Source organism: Periplaneta americana, chromosome 16 (genome assembly GCF_040183065.1).
Source record: "Periplaneta americana isolate PAMFEO1 chromosome 16, P.americana_PAMFEO1_priV1, whole genome shotgun sequence".
NCBI classification, from domain to species: Eukaryota; Metazoa; Arthropoda; class Insecta; order Blattodea; family Blattidae; genus Periplaneta; species Periplaneta americana.
The window spans coordinates 52,155,196-52,172,606 of NC_091132.1; the positions used below are offsets into that span (position 1 = coordinate 52,155,196).

The 17,411-nt window shown below is 36.1% G+C and overlaps 1 protein-coding gene across 2 annotated transcripts in view; it reads left to right on the plus strand.

Annotated features, from left to right (window-relative positions):
* The window catches only part of LOC138716256 (uncharacterized), a 395,104-nt gene that overhangs the window by 20,651 nt on the left and 357,042 nt on the right, over nt 1-17,411 (plus strand). Inside the window, exon 1 of one of the 2 annotated variants that reach the window (XM_069849123.1) lies at nt 6,232-6,443. The exons of the other annotated variant lie outside the window; for it this stretch is intronic. Coding sequence (XP_069705224.1) covers nt 6,325-6,443 — 119 coding nt within the window. The 5' untranslated portion in view covers nt 6,232-6,324. Of the gene's footprint in view, nt 1-6,231; nt 6,444-17,411 lie in introns of those variants that run through there. 2 annotated transcript variants of the gene reach the window in all.

Below are 17,411 nucleotides of genomic sequence, written 5' to 3' on the forward strand. Positions count from 1 at the left end.
ACTGTATAAAACATTTTATGTGCATATTTTCTGAAGAATAAGATGACTCGCAAATATCAGACAGAAACAAAACTTGTGAAACAATTATACAAAAAAGACAAACAAAGAGGTGCAGAGAAACAGAAATAGGCAAATAAATCACTGACAGATATGATATGCGGAAATTCAGTTTTGGCAACAAGAAATCTGAATGCACATTTCATCCAAGACATCCAAATAATTTTGAAGTCATTACGATAGTTTTTTGCTCATTTGGTTCAATGATGGAGTGTGAATGAAATTGTGCTTTAAATTTATTATAGTAGCAAACACAGACATGTCGGCGCTTTAAATGATTTCCTTTCAGATTATATCTGCTGTGTCACGTTTCCTCGTTCGCAATGTAACACTCCAGTTGTGGAGTAAAAGAACTTGATTCACATTTAACTACAGCCTCACTATTTGGCTCTACTTACTAAATAAATACAAAGTTCAATCATGAATTAACTTTTTGAAAGCGTTCCAAGCTATTAAATCGTTCTATCTCTCTGAGTAAATGGGTCAATGAACATTTAACATAAGATAAAACAGGGTCTTTCATGAAAAATGTGTCGATTCTACTAAAACCGCATGGTGTAATTATTCGTACTTAATCTTGTGTACATTTTAGCCTACTTTGGTTTGAGAAAAAGTTGGCTTGCAATACTACTGCATAGTATCATCATCATCATCATCATCATCATCATCATCATCATCATCATCATCATCTGTCGACAAACAGAATTTTCACATTATTTTTTTTAAATATGATGAAAGTTAAAAAATTAAAGCACTTTAAAAACTTCACTGTGTTAAAATGGCTAAAAAGGTATTATACCTCGATATGCACGTAAGGCCGTTTCGGAGTTGCTGCATCAACTACTGGGCCATTTAACATCGATGGAATTGGTGATAGCGAGATGGTATTTGGCGAGATGAAGCAGAGGATTCGCCACAGATTACCTGACAATCGCCTTACGGTTGGGGCAAACCTCGAAAAAACCAGCCAGGTAATCAGTCCAAGTGGGAATCGAACCCACGCCCGACGCAACTCCGGATCAGCAAGCAAATACGCTACAGCCTGAGCTTCGCCGGTGAATTGTAATTTTTTTATTTCTACAAAATATACTTTATACACAGCTGAATTTTAATTCGCACAATCTTTGAGATATCTTAATAAACAATATACACGTATCTCCACGTACAGCAAGCAAAAGTCGAAAAAACTGACAATGGGATAAAGGGCTCTGAAACGGCCGTACGTGTTATTTTGAATAAAGAAAAAGAGCAAATATTTATAAGTAGAACCAACAATTTTTAATAGCTATTGATCCTTTGCGTGTTTGTTTTTAAAATAATGTGTTTAATCTGTAACTACAGTCAGTGTATTGTTATTAGTATCTCTTTGTTGTTACCTATTGCTTTAAAAATAATGTGTTTAACTTGTAATTTTAAGTCAGTTTTTCTACTATTCCTTTACTGTTTACATTTGTTTCTAAACCTTTTGTATTGCTCCTACTATTATATATTGCCATTCAAGAATTTCGTTATTCGTTAGTTGTAAGTCATTACTAGACATCGGATTTTTAGGCACTAAAAATTGCAGTTTTAGGCGCCTAAAATAAGCTCAAAATTTGTAAAATTAGGCTCTATTTTAATGAAAATAGGCATTTTAGGCACATCAAGGTATCATACTTATTTCTTTCACTGAAATTTTTAGTTATACACTAAAATACGCACAAAAAAGTATGTTTAAATATTAAAAAAGAATACTATATTATATTTATAAACAGAGCTGCACAAATTTAATAGTATATTGAAACTAATGAAATAATGATTATTGATATCAAGATTACTCATTTTAAGTTATTGAAATTCAGTTCCATGCTCAGACTTTATTATAATTATCTGCACAGTATACCACCAGAATTTTTTCTAAATTCTCCAGTTAACCTTTGCCTTTTGTCACTGAGAATCATTTTGAAAGCAGAAAAACTTCTTTCAACCGAAACTGATGTGAGAGGCGCAAATTTTAAATTAGGTACAATAGAAACATCAATACTTACTGGAACATTTACACTTTCCCCCGATATTACTCTTGATACTTTTTCCAACAATGAAAATCCTACATTCTTATTTAATACGTTGTCCCACTTATTTTTAACTTTTTTCCCAGTTTCGCCCAAAGCAGAATGTATGTTCACTTGAGCTTCCTTTACTATTGCTATTTGGCTACAAAGAGATTGTTTTTCACGTTCTAATTGTTCAATGCTTGCAGGTATGAAAGAAAAGTTTGATATTATGTAGGCAATATCGTTTTTCACTCGTGAGTCATTCAGACAATCTTTCATTGCTTTCACACACGCTGCACTATCAGTTTCAGGTAATTTATCAATAACTGTGACCACTTCTTTAAAATACTTAGAATAATACACCACTGACTGAATCCAGGTTCCCCATCGTGTAACAACCGGCTGAGGTGGGAGTGGGATATCTGGAAAGTTCTCTCTGAATATTGAAATCCTGGATGGGGCTTTACAAAAACATTTTTTTTTTTTTGTTTGAAATAAACGAATTGACAAGAGGAAATTCATTCCGGATTGTTTCAGAAACCCTGTGAAGGTCATGTGCTAGACAGGTTACATGCGTGAGGTTAGGATAAAATGTTTTAAGAAGTGGAGCTGCAGCAACCATGTATGAGGCAGCATCAGTACAAAACAACAGAACTTTAGAATCGTCTATATTACCTGAGTATAAAGACTGTAGGCCTTTATTTACAAAATAAGCAATGGCTTGGCTATTCACTTTCGAAAGTTCCTTAACACATACGAGGTGTGGAATCGAAGGTCCATCAGGACTAAGTTTTCCTACTATCATATTTGATATATACCTATTCATAGGATCTGAGGTTTCATCCACAGAGACCCATATGTAAGAATCACCTATATCCTCCCGAATGGAAGCTAAAGTTTCATTGCATATTCTGTCTAAGTAATTTTTTCTTAGGGTCGACTCAGATGGGATATTTTGTTTGCAGTATTTTTGTATAAACTGTCTTAAAACCGGATTTTCAATTGCATTCCAGGGAATGTTAGCAGCAACAAACGCTCTGGTTAAATCAGCATAGAAATTGCTGCTGAGATTGGATGAAGTAGGCTGTGTTAGTAAAGTTTGTTGCAGTTGATTTTTCTGCTGAGCTTTAGCCTTATGAGCCGCTCCTTGCACATGCTGCTTTAGGTGGCACTTCTTTTCTTGCGAAATCTAAAAATGTAAAGTAAACTGAATTAAAATAAAATCCTAATTGTTGTATTGCCGTATTTCTATCACAAAGTTAGTGGGTTCGAACAACCAAAATTTTAATGACCTGCAAATACTTTAACTATCGGAATTTAAAAGGTTAAAGTGTAGTGGTCTTAAAAAGAATTATACCTCAGGATAGCTCAGTCAATGTATAAATATTATAGGCAGTACAGCTAATCGGTTTCAGACCGAAAACAGTCATTTTTATAGTATAGTATATCTCTGAATCGGTAGCAGCACATGTTGTGATTGTTGCCTGCTTCAAAACTAAGGTTGGTTCTTTGTCGGCATTTATGCCTCCAAACATGTTAAATTCGGTGAAATCTATTGCGAGTGTCGTGAGATTCAAAACATTTTGTTTCCTTTATCAATGGTTTCATGGCCGGTGTGAAGCAAACTTTCCACTTTTTAAATGCCTTAAATTTCGCAGTGAATGCATGTATAAATTATAAAAAGTAAGAGTAAAATGCGAAACTTTACAGTGAGTTAGGCATTTTTAGGCGAATATTAACAAATTAGGCTCTAATAACCGTTTTAGGGCATTTTAGGGCACTATAAAACTCTTTGAATACCTTTCAATTTCCATGAAACACAAATATTAATAATTATTTTTACTTTTCTCCTAAAGAAACAAAATAGGCATTTGCCCTAGAATCCGATGTCTGGTCATTACTTATGTTATTATTTTAATTATTGTAATTGTCCCTGAATCACTTATGTAACTTGTAACCGTAAATCATTGCTTGTAATATCCCTTTATTACTATTAACTGTTTCATTGTTCATGAATTAAGTATTAATTTGAAACTGAAACCCAAACTTCGTTTTATCAATCTACTATTGATTATCATTTTAAAGTCGTGTATTTACTTTGAAACGGTTAGACATTCTTGTATACGTTTTATATTGATTATTCCTCAAACATCTCACTAATCTTTAACAGGAGCCATTCTTTCACTAATGTGCATGCTTCTACATAATTCATGTGAATTGCAACTGTGACCACTATTTTATATTAGCACTTTACTATTGTTTACAAAATATGTATTTTGTTGCCAACTATAACACTAATATACCTCAGGGTAAAAAAGGGCTTATTAAATTGGATAATAAAAAAAACAATTTTTAATATTTTATTTCAGCAACCGGCGTAATTCAGTCGATAGCGCATTTGCCTGCAGATCCGGAGTTGACGAATCCTCGGCCTCATCTCGCCAAATACCATCTCGCTATCACGAATTCCATCGACGCTGAATAACCAAATAGTTGATACAGCGTCGTTAAATAACCAAGTAAAAAATTGGTGATGGCGAGACGGTGTTTTTGTTAGACGAGTCTGATGACTCGCGCTGGTATTATCTGATATTCAGCCTACAGTTGGATATAACCTCGAAAAGAAACTGAACTACATAATCAGTCCCTGCGGGATTCGAACCTTCGACCGAGAGTAGCTTCGGAGGACAAGTTCCAATCATTGTCCCTATACTTTTCTTTCTTCTTCCTTTTTAGTTCTCCCGTATGGCCTTTGAAATGTTGGGTTCCCTCAGCCAGTCCTATGCTATCCCCTACACACAACATCTAAACCCCATTTCAGTTTGGTTGATAAGCTTTCTCCTCTACTCACACTCGCTACCATCAGTGAAGGGAAAGATGCTACTGTCCATCACACAAATGTTCGACTAATTGACTTTCTACATAGGCCTAGTGACAAATTTTATTTCTGAAAGTGTTTACCGATACTGTGTATTTCGAAAGTCCATACTAAGCTTTTATATTTAATTTTATTGCTGTTTATATTAATTGGCACATTAAAAAGCTGCTGACAACAGAAGATAAATGTTTTCTCCACCGCTAGTTGCTACTCTACAGCAACAAAATGGGACAGTCTGCACTGTGTCGCTCCCCCTGACTTTATAATACAAACTGACATTCCTAAATGTAGTTAATTATTTATTAGTTGAAAATATTGTAAGAACTACACAAAAATATACTCTAACATATAATTGTCAAACATTTGTAACACTGTATTTTATGTTCACTTATGTACTTTATTTAATATTTTGTTTTCTAGTGTGTACAGCTTGGGGGGTGCAGGTATAAGAGGTAACAGCTACCAGTCTGTCACTGACGGACTCAGGGCAAGTAGAAGGGGAAAGAAATGCCTTCGCATCCTCTCAACTTGTATGAAATGTCGTTTAGAGCAAAAGTGGTGTAAGTCAAAATTGGGTAATGAGGTTTAAAGTAAAAATTCTGTAAAATGCAGCGCATAGTAGCAATTAATATGTCCTTTTTGTTATCCACTGACTACTAATAGTTTAAATAAATTGAAATTTAGTTGGTATTTTGCGCTGTATTTTACAGAATGTTTACTTTAACCTTCATTGCCCATTTTTAACTTACACCACTTCTGCTCTGAACGGCTCAAATGTCGTTTAGTCGATAATTCATGACAACTATTTTGGATCACACTGTAGATAGAAAGTATTAAAAAAAGATGCATTAAAGTGTACTTTGCTATGAAAATTGTTTGTTCACAAAACATTTGATTCAATACTGTTTATGAGGTCACTATACTCGAAATTTTCGAGGAATCGGAGCCATGAATTCGGATCAGTACGCTGTTTGTTTAAATGCGTCGTAATTTTTATAATGAGTACGAAATTAGCCATTCTTTACCGCTCTGTTTCCGACAAGTAACTAAGAAAGCTCATGCTTCAAAGTTCAATGCCAAACCATTTAGCATTCCGACAGAAAATAAAACAAACACGAGACAAATGCATATTGTGTATTATGCAAGATATGGAGCGGTGGTCACCCCTGCAACATAGGCCCATGAGTCACACACAGCAGAAGCTAGCGAGGCGCGAGTTCCTTAACACAGAGGGAATAAACAAGAACCACTGTTAATGCAGTTAGTGCTTCACTTACACCGACGGAATTAAGAAGCGATCGGGTCGCAGTCAACAAGTGTTATTAAAGTCGCGAGTGCGTGAAAACTTCCGTAGCCATGGGCTGTCACAAATCAAAATTTGCGAAGGAACAGGAAGACGAACCTTACACTCCGGCCGATGTGAATAAAGCAAAGACGTTCAAAACTGAAGCCACTATACAGATCAGAGAAGAAGGGTGAGTAAGATGCATTGCTTCAGTTATTTTCTGGGGACCGTATGAGGAAGGAAGGCAGTTAATCCTAATATTTCTAATCATAAAGTCCATTGATATTGGCTAGCCTACTAGGGATGCGAGGTTATTCGTAAATAAACAGTTATCGGTTAACCGGTTACTTTAAAATTAATTTAACCTTGAAAGAAATTAACCGAACAAAAATAACAGCTACCGGTTATTTAAAAAAATGTATTTAAAGTGACAAATTAGTTAGGGAAACAAAATGAGGGGTTACTGCCAACTGACATCAATGAATCAATCACAATTAACCGTGAACCAATCAGAAGATAGTTAGAAAGACGCCATTAGATGCTGAAGACGTCCCTGAACAAAATATTACAAATAATAAGAAGTTATGAAATTGCAGTGTTTATTATATTTTAATTAATTACTTCACTCACATACCGAGCGGGCTAGCGGAGTGGTAGAGGGCTGGCCTCGCATGCGGGAGGTCCGGGTTTCGATCCCAGGGGCCGGCAATCCTGAGGTTTTCCATGGTTTCCTCAGTTATTTCCAGGCAAATGCCGGGATTGTACCTCTTGAAAGTCCGGCCATGGACGGCGATCCTTCCCTTAATCCTTTCATATGTGTGAGTGAATGATGTGTAATGTCTTAAATGTTTGTGTTGTATCGGAGGTGGCCCCGGCATTGGGCTGATCCCTCATCCTGTGAGGCCCTCCATGTCCTTGTGTGGTCAAAAAAGTATGTATGTGATCCATATTAACTCCTCTCCCGACAGGTCGCGGCCCTGTAAGGCCCGGGTGGCGTGGGTCGTGTAAATGTACCTAGAAGGGAGAGGTTAAACTGAGAGAAAGAAAGAAAGAAACTTCACTCACATTACGGTAATACTTACTTACTTACAAATGGCTTTTAAGGAACCCGAAGGTTCATTGCCGCCCTCCCATAAGCCCGCCATCGGTCGCTATCCTGTGCAAGATTAATCCACTCTGTATCATCATATCCCATCTCCCTCAAATCCATTTTAATATTATTCTCCCACCTACGTCTCGGCCTCCCCAAAGGTCTTTTCCCCTCCGGTCTTCCAACTAACACTCTATATGCATTTCTGGATTCGCCCATACGTGCTACATGCCCTGCCCATCTCAAACGTCTGGATTTAATGTTCCTTATTATGTCAGGTGAAGAATACAATGCGTGCAGTTCTGCGTTGTGTAACTTTCTCCATTCTCCTGTAACTTCATCCTTCTTAGCCCCAAATATTTTCCTGAGAACCTTATTCTCAAATACCCTTAATCTCTGTTCCTCTCTCAAAATGAGCGTCCAAGTCTCACAACTATACAGAAGAACCGGTAATATAACTGTTTTATAAATTCTAATTTTCAGATTTTTTGACAGCAGAGTGTATGACAAAAGCTTCTCAACCGAATAATAAAATTACGGTAATAAGTAAGGTAAATAAAAATAAAATGAAATTACATTATATAATTTTCACTACGGTAATCTTGATTTTGACACATTCCGATAGGTAATCTATTTTTATCTAACCAATAAATACTGAAATCAAAATTTATCGCCATTTGAAATGCTTCAATACTTTCACATTTATATGACAATCAGAGAAAGTGAGCATTTAAGATAGGCATAGGTTATTGACAGTTGAACGAAGTCGAATTTTATTTTGCCATCTATGGATAGATGAAGTAAGTAAAGCAGTGATCCAAAACTTATCTAGAATTGGACAGTGAGACAATTGGTTGCAGGGCTGATTACATAGAGTAGGAGGACAAATTAAAAAAAAACTATGTTTGACTGATATATGAGATACACTTAAAATATAGTTTTGTTTTAGTACATAAGTATTTAAAAACAATAACCGGTTATCAGAGTAAACCGACAAGTAAAAATAACCGGTAATTAACCGGTTAACCTTACGAAAATAACCGGTTATTTTTGTTCGTCCCTAGCAGGCTACGCCGGACAGAGGGAATCTGCTTCACTGTGATTGGATGCTCAAACTCAAATCCAAAACATTATTATCAGAACGTCAGAAACGAGGGAAACTGACGCGTAACACTGTTGACAATCTTGACGTGAAAAAAGCATTTGATGTTGATACTGAGGGGGAAATCAAGGATGACAGAAAGGAAGGATAAGGGAAATGAGATGAGGAGGGCTGTAATGTGGGGGACACACTCACCATCATAAGATTGAGAGGGAAAAAATAGTTTTAAGACTTCCATTGCAGTGGGTTCCAAATATTAGAATAATAATGGTGATTATCAATGTGGTCGCGGTAGGTATAGAAGCAGCAGCATTAGGAATATTGCGATAGTATTAACACAGTGTAGTATATACAGTCATGAAGCTCAATAGATAGGGAATATGCATCCATAGATAGTTGCTAACCACTAGGATCGCTACTATCGCCTCGTCGCATATAATGTGAAACAGTACCGGCACAGTCTATTGTTCCTAGTACCCTCATCAACTCAAGCTTCGTGACTGTAGTAGTACCGGCAATACGATATACAGTAATATCGACACTTTTGTTTCGGTATAGGGTAAATTCGTAAATAATACTTTACTTCCGATAATTTTCCATATTTCTACCATAGTTCCTTCGTCGGAAATATAACCCAGACTTTCTATCTTTATACTCCTGACATCTAAATTTAAGAACACGGAGCATTCTCGATAATTACTTCATTTCATAATTGCTTCCTCATTCCACAAGGCTTAGTCTCGAGACAACAATGCAATTGATAGTCGAAACTGGATTAGAATATATACAGACGGGTCACAAGTCGATGACAATGGTGAAGCTGGGGTACACTGCAAACTATTTCCTCAACATGCCTTATGTTGGGCAGCACAGACTAACTTTGATGCAGAAATACATGCAATCCTTATAGAAGTTAACAGTCCCGTCTACAGAATAAATTCCTTTACAAAAGCAGTAATACTGACTAGTCGACTCGAGAGCCGCCATCCAAACAGTCTCGTCAAACCATTCTGTAGAAACAACAACCACAACTAAAATAAAGCAAACTCTAAACTATCTCTTGAGAAGAAATAATAATGTTTGAATCCAGAGCAGTGAGTCAGCTGAACACAATTACAACTCGGACAAAAACTATTCTACCAAAGTCGTTGAAAAAATTTGCTCACAGAAGAATTTGGGAAGATTATAAAATACACTTAGTACATAAATTAAAGGGATGGGGAAACATTCAAGACTGTTGGAAGACCTTTCAGTACCAGATCAAGAAAGGAAGCAGTGACCAAATTTAGATTAATAACAGGACACGACTCTTAACTGAACATCTTAAAAAGATATAAATACTCACAACAGAAAAATGCCCCATTTGCAGTACTGATGTTATGAACTCGAACCATCTACTGGTATGCCTAGGTTCAGATGCAGACTTCCAGAAGGAAATAAATATTTGTAAATTGTACTAGAATGTCAGGTGTTGTATGAACCAGTTGTAAATTTCATTAGTAGCCCTACTTTATGCAATTTTTTGTTATGAAATTGTAATTGTATATAATGAGTAGACATCGGATTTTTAGGCACTAAAAATTGCAGTTTTAGGCGCCTAAAATAAGCTCAAAATTTGTAAAATTAGGCTCTATTTTAATGAAAATAGGCATTTTAGGCACATCAAGGTATCATACTTATTTCTTTCACTGAAATTTTTAGTTATACACTAAAATACGCACAAAAAAGTATGTTTAAACATTAAAAATGAATACTATATTATATTTATAAACAGAGCTGCACAAATTTAATATATTGAAACTAATGAAATAATGATTATTGATATCAAGATTACTCATTTTAAGTTAAAGAAATTCAGTTCCATCCTGAGACTTTATTATAATTATCTGCACAGTACACCACCAGAATTTTTTCTAAATTCTCCACAGTTAACCTTTGCCTTTTGTCACTGAGAATCATTTTGAAAGCAGAAAAACTTCTTTCAACCGAAACTGATGTGAGAGGCGCAAATTTTAAATTAGGTACAATAGAAACATCAATACTTACTGCAACATTTACACTTTCCCCCGATATCACTCTTGATACTTTTTCCAACAATGAAAATCCTACATTCTTATTTAATACGTTGTCCCACTTATTTTTAACTTTTTTCCCAGTTTCGCCCAAAGCAGAATGTATGTTCACTTGAGCTTCCTTTACTATTGCTATTTGGCTACAAAGAGATTGTTTTTCACGTTCTAATTGTTCTATGCTTGCAGGTATGAAAGAAAAGTTTGATGTTATGTAGGCAATATCGTTTTTCACTCGTGAGTCATTCAGACAATCTTTCACTGCTTTCACACACGCTGCACTATCAGTTTCAGGTAATTTATCAATAACTGTGACCACTTCTTTAAAATACTTAGAATAATACACCACTGACTGAATCCAGGTTCCCCATCGTGTAACAACCGGCTGAGGTGGGAGTGGGATATCTGGAAAGTTTTCTCTGAATATTGAAATCCTGGATGGGGCTTTACAAAAACATTTTTTTTGTGTTAGAAATAAACGAATTGACAAGAGGAAATTCATTCCGGATTGTTTCAGAAACCCTGTGAAGGCCATGTGCTAGACAGGTTACATGCGTGAGGTTAGGATAAAATGTTTTAAGAAGTGGAGCTGCAGCAACCATGTATGAGGCAGCATCAGTACAAAACAACAGAACTTTAGAATCGTCTATATTACCTGAGTATAAAGACTGTAGGCCTTTATTTACAAAATAAGCAATGGCTTGGCTATTCACTTTCGAAAGTTCCTTAACACATACGAGGTGTGGAATCGAAGGTCCATCAGGACTAAGTTTTCCTACTACCATATTTGATATATACCTATTCATAGGATCTGAGGTTTCATCCACAGAGACCCATATGTAAGAATCACCTATATCCTCCCGAATGGAAGCTAAAGTTTCATTGCATATTCTGTCTAAGTAATTTTTTCTTAGGGTCGACTCAGATGGGATATTTTGTTTGCAGTATTTTTGTAAAAACTGTCTTAAAACCGGATTTTCAATTGCATTCCAGGGAATGTTAGCAGCAACAAACGCTCTGGTTAAATCAGCATAGAAATTGCTGCTGAGATTGGATGAAGTAGGCTGTGTTAGTAGAGTTTGTTGCAGTTGATTTTTCTGCTGAGCTTTAGCCTTATGAGCCGCTCCTTGCACATGCTGCTTTAGGTGGCACTTCTTTTCTTGCGAAATCTAAAAATGTAAAGTAAACTGAAATAAAATAAAATCCTAATTGTTGTATTGCCGTATTTCTATCACAAAGTTAGTGGGTTCGAACACTCAAAATTTTAATGACCTGCAAATACTTTAACTATCGGAATTTAAAAGGTTAAAGTGTAGTGGTCTTAAAAAGAATTATACCTCGGGATAGCTCAGTTAATGTATAAATATTATAGGCCTACTCATTAAAGTTAATAGAATTTATATATTTCAACTATTGTTACATACCTGTTTGCTACAAATCTTGCAGAATATTATTTTTCCATCATAAGTGAATTCTGAATATTCTGTTAGCCATTGCCGGATCAATGTAGATTTTGCACTTATATTTTTCGGCATTATCGCGTTAAACTTCACAGGAAAACGTCCTACCGCTCAAAACTTCTCAACACAAATAAGGTGAGGGAAAGAGCAACTGTTAACGAGCATTCAAATGAACCGTTGTTATTGAGATTCAATTGGACAAAAATACAAAGTTCCACTTATTGTTGCATTTCCTAGTAGTGTTAACACTAGGAGGGCCATTCTTTTAAATATTTTGTAACGGTTTACCCTACTAATTCGCAGTTTTACGACTTTTCATAAATATTTCAAAAACACTCTTTCTCCAAAAATTGTGATTTTATGACACTCTGAAGGGCAGTACAGCTAATCGGTTTCAGACCGAAAACAGTCATTTTTATAGTATAGTATATCTCTGAATCGGTAGCAGCACATGTTGTGATTGTTGCCTGCTTCAAAACTAAGGTTGGTTCTTTGTCGGCATTTATGCCTCCAAACATGTTAAATTCGGTGAAATCTATTGCGAGTGTCGTGAGATTCAAAACATTTTGTTTCCTTTATCAATGGTTTCATGGCCGGTGTGAAGCAAACTTTCCGCTTTTTAAATGCCTTAAATTTCGCAGTGAATGCATGTATAAATTATAAAAAGTAAGAGTAAAATGAGAAAACTTTACAGTGAGTTAGGCATTTTTAGGCGAATATTAACAAATTAGGCTCTAATAACCGTTTTAGGGCATTTTAGGGCACTATAAAACTCTTTGAATACCTTTCAATTTCCATGAAAAACAAATATTAATAATTATTTTTACTTTTCTCCTAAAGAAACAAAATAGGCATTTGCCCTAGAATCCGATGTCTGATAATGAGATGCTAGATAAGTCACGGATTAAGTTCCAATTAAAGCCATATGTTACAACAGAATTCGCATAAGTTATAAATATGACGCCAATGAGTTGTTTGCAATTGTGATTAATAATAATGTAATTACAGAGAACTGAATTAGCTTGGAAATTAATACCACAGTTATAGGTCATTCGTTATCTCGTGAAACAAAATGCTTGTGTGCGCAGTAGCTCATAGTAAGAACCTTATGGTGGGGGTAAGTGAGCTAGCTAGCTGCTATTGAAGCTTCTCAGTCCACTTCTTCCCCCTTATGCGCAGATAGGTTTCACGAGATACCGAATGGTCTATAAGTCTTTAGAATTATGCTGAATTAACTATTTCTGTCTTTATATTACCTGTATTTATTAATCATCTCCATTTGTTCACGAATAATGATTTCATTATATCACATTCATTTTTTTCCTTTTTACTCGTACGTTTTATAACGGTTGGCTGGATTAGAAACTATTTCGTTTTAAACATTTAATAATTTATTTATAATTTAATTTATTATTCGGTTGTGAAGCTTTTCTCATCCAGTCTGCTCTAAAAAAAAATCTGAAAGTTAGAATTTATAAAACAGCTATATTACCGGTTGTTCTGTACGGTTGTGAAACTTGGACTCTCACTTTGAGAGAGGGACAGAGGTTAAGGGTGTTTGAGAATAAGATGCTTAGGAAAATATTTGGGGCTAAGAGGAATGAAGTTACAGAAGAATGGAGAAAGTTACACAACGCAGAACTGCACTTATTGTATTCTTCATCTGACATAATTAGGAACATTAAATCCAGACGTTTGAGATGGGCAGGGCATGTAGCACGTAAGGACGAATCCAGAAATGCATACAGAGTGTTAGTTGGGAGGCCGGAGGAAAAAAAAAACCTTTGGAGAGGCCGAGATGTTGATGGGAAATATTAAAATGGAATTGAGGGAGGTGGGATATGATTGTAGAAACTGAATTAATCTCGCTCAGGATAGGAACCGATGGCGGGCTTATGTGAGGGCGGCAATGAACCTGTGGGTTCCTTAAAAGCCATAAGTAAGTAAGCCATAATTTCAGTAACGCAAGGCATACTGTAATTAATAACAGAAAATGTGACCAGATTTCTCGAATATCAAACGCATAAATTTACACGTCACAAGTGTAACGTGAGACTATTTTGATTTTCCCATTATGTTTTACCTTCCCATAAAACAAACAATTTCTCTAATTTGCACGTTGTAGAGCAATGGTGACTCTAAGCCCAGATCACATAATTATATAACAGATTGCTCATCCCTATGTTAAAACCGGTAGCACTTTGAAGAGAACAACCTCTAGGATCGCCACCCGTCTGCCGTAAAGGAGCACGAGATGGCAGTACAGTCGCTAATACAATTCAAATGGGAGTTATGACCTGACACCTTATGTAACAACTAGATGGCAACATAGTAAATCTGACAAAAGTTGTTACCATCAAAGTCTATAAGGCCGAGCAATCTGGTTATATATGATCTAGGCTCTAATGTAGTGTACTCGTTGATCATACAAGCGGTTACTGGTTCGATTCCCGGCGTAGACAATGGAAGAAATTTATCTTAAATCTACGGGACTGAATGGTTGTCCGTTGTGTTGTGATTTTCCTGTAACGGCTCTGCGGTGGCTCTGCGTTACGTTAGGAAGATGTATAGATGTCTAGGGTTGATTCAAAGGCAATACCCTCCTCCTCTACACTGCAGGAGTCTGTAAGTCTGTACTACAGGGGAGGTTTAACAGATAAGGAAAGAAAGGGCTCTAATTACCATGGATATAAAATTAATTATTGTAGGGAGTAAGAACATGCGAAACATTAATTTCTAGATAGTCACACACTTATTTTAAATCATATGTTGAACACTGAACATATTCACGGAATGTATCATATTTCTTCCCCACTGAAATAATTCTTCAAATTAATTTTATAATACTAGGAAGAAATTACACAATCTTTCCGTAACAACAAGAATGTGAATTTCCTGTTCTTCTGCGTACAGTGTTGCAAAACTGCTTTTCTGCTGTTTGTATTTGCTGCATTCTACGTCTTTAAAAAGTTACAAAAATGTAAATACCACATTTAATATTTGTCTTACATTGCAGCCCAAGAATTTCTTTCTATACAGAACGAAAACACTGTATTTGTCGAATTGCAGTGTTTTGGTGCAAACCATGTTTATCTAGCACATGGAATTCCTTGCGAAAGGAAAACCACTTTCACTGCTTTACTGATAAGGAAACGGGTCTTGGAAGCTTGAATCGGGTAGACTATCAGCCAAGGTTAAAGCAATAGTGATTATCCTTATCACATTCACACTCTGTGATATGCCCTCATTACATATATTTAAAAATATGTCTTTCTGTATTTACAAACGTATTTTAAAGGCATTGTTTCATATGTAACCAAATGATTCAAACGCCACTCTTTGTATTCCTCCTGCAACATCGAGTAACTATTGCAAAACACCTGTGACCTGTGAATCAGACCAGTTCAAAGTCCAGAATAACGACAAAGAGACTGTTTCATAGTCACGTGTATTTGAATCCTATCTGAGGATATTATATGGTTGAGTTCTTTCCCGATATTTTCTCTACCTGTATGGAGAATGCAATATAATCCCATGTCGAGTTCTCGGATCAATCTCGCGAAATATTATCTACCCCAAATTTCAATAAAGCTTTATAATATCGTAGTTGATTCAGCGTCGTTAAATAATTGATTTTAAGTAGCTGCATAGTTTCATAATCATCTCTCGTGATTTTCCATAGAAAAATTAATGAGTGCAGTTTTGTTTTTCGGAGGAAATTTAACGGAAACTCAAAATAAGTTGTATTCTCGTGTTAAAAGTTAAGGTTATATTATATATATATATATATATATATATATATATATATATGATGTTCTTTCCCGCATGATCAATATCGGAACTTAGGCAACATTAGTTTTTAGGAGGAAGGTGTCATAATTGTACTTTTTTAGTTGTTTATTTAACGACGCTGTATCAACTACTAGATTATTTAGCGTTGATTGAATTGGTGAGAGTGAAATGGTATTAGGCGAGACGAGGACGAAGATTCGCCATAGATTACCTGACATTCGTCCTATAGTTGGAGTAAATAGCCCAAGCGGGAATCGAACCCACGCCCGAACGCAACTTCAAATCGGCAGGCAAGCGCCTAAGCTAACTGAGCTACGCCGGTGGCCCGTAATTGTACTTACTGTGCGGTAAAGGCACGAGCCATATCAGAAGCTGGTCGCTGCTGTAGATTTGTTATCATCAGTTTGTGGTTAAATTTAATTACAGACCTACCAACTTTCATGCATAATGCGCGAGTCACCCGCAATTTAGTTTGTTCACGACTTTCATTCTTCCACATTCGCATTCATAATCTCGGTATTTAGGCCTATAGGTGATTGCATAACGTTCCTGTTTAATGTTATGTTTTCGCCCCATTGCTATTATTATTATTATTATTATTATTATTATTACTAAAATGATATCTCCTACTAAATTTCCGATCTCCCGCATTTAATCTCTCGCAAGTTGGCAGGTCTGACGTTACATGCGTTCCTAGATTGTCAAGAATGACGTTAGAGGTTTAGTTCAGCGTTTTGTCGATACGGCTGAACGTTTGGTCGCATAGTAGATTATTTGCTGTCAAAGCGTTACCTTTGGTGCACTAAAGGAAGTGGTCTGCAACGCAATAATGTGGTCATCATGATAAATGTGGTGGCAATGATAAAATTCCTTTATTGGAAATGGTCGGCCTGGTTGGCGCAGTTGGTATAGCGCTGCCTTTCTATGTCCGAGGTTGCGTGTTCGATTCCGGGCCAGATCGATGGCATTTAAGTGTGTTTAAATGCGACAGGCTCATGTCAGTAGATTTACTGGCATGTAAAAGAACTCCTGCGGGACAAAATTCCGGCACACCGGCGACGCTGATATAAACTCGGCAGTTGCAAGTGTCGTTAAATAAAATATAATATTTAACATTTTAACTTTTATTGGAAATGGGAGTATCTCGAGAAAAACTACCACCAAACACGGTTTTTGTCCTGCACTATTTTCGCGTGAGCCCAGCTGGATTTCAACCTGGATTACTAATGTGAAAAGCCTATGCTGTATACGTAGCTGTATAGCTGACGCCTAATATTGTGCGTCTGAAATGTCATTCTTTTTATTGTAGAATTCGTCTTGATATTTATTGTATTAGTAGAGATTAAAAAATATTACTGAACAGCTCTTTCGGAACAGTTTAGAAAATGGAGCAGTTCCGGGAAGGATAGATGATAGGGGCATCCTGTTCCAAAATAGTAGTTATTCTGGACAAAAAGATAAATTATTTGGGAAACCAGATTCCAACTCCGTTGCAGTTCCTGCGTTATTGTTCCGGCCAGTGTTAATAGTGCTGTTGGGTAAAGAGTTCTGAAATTCAACGAATTACTACTGCATTCCACACATACTCGTACTATCACACTGATATACTTGAACGAGAAGCCATCATTCATTTTTTGTTTGTGGA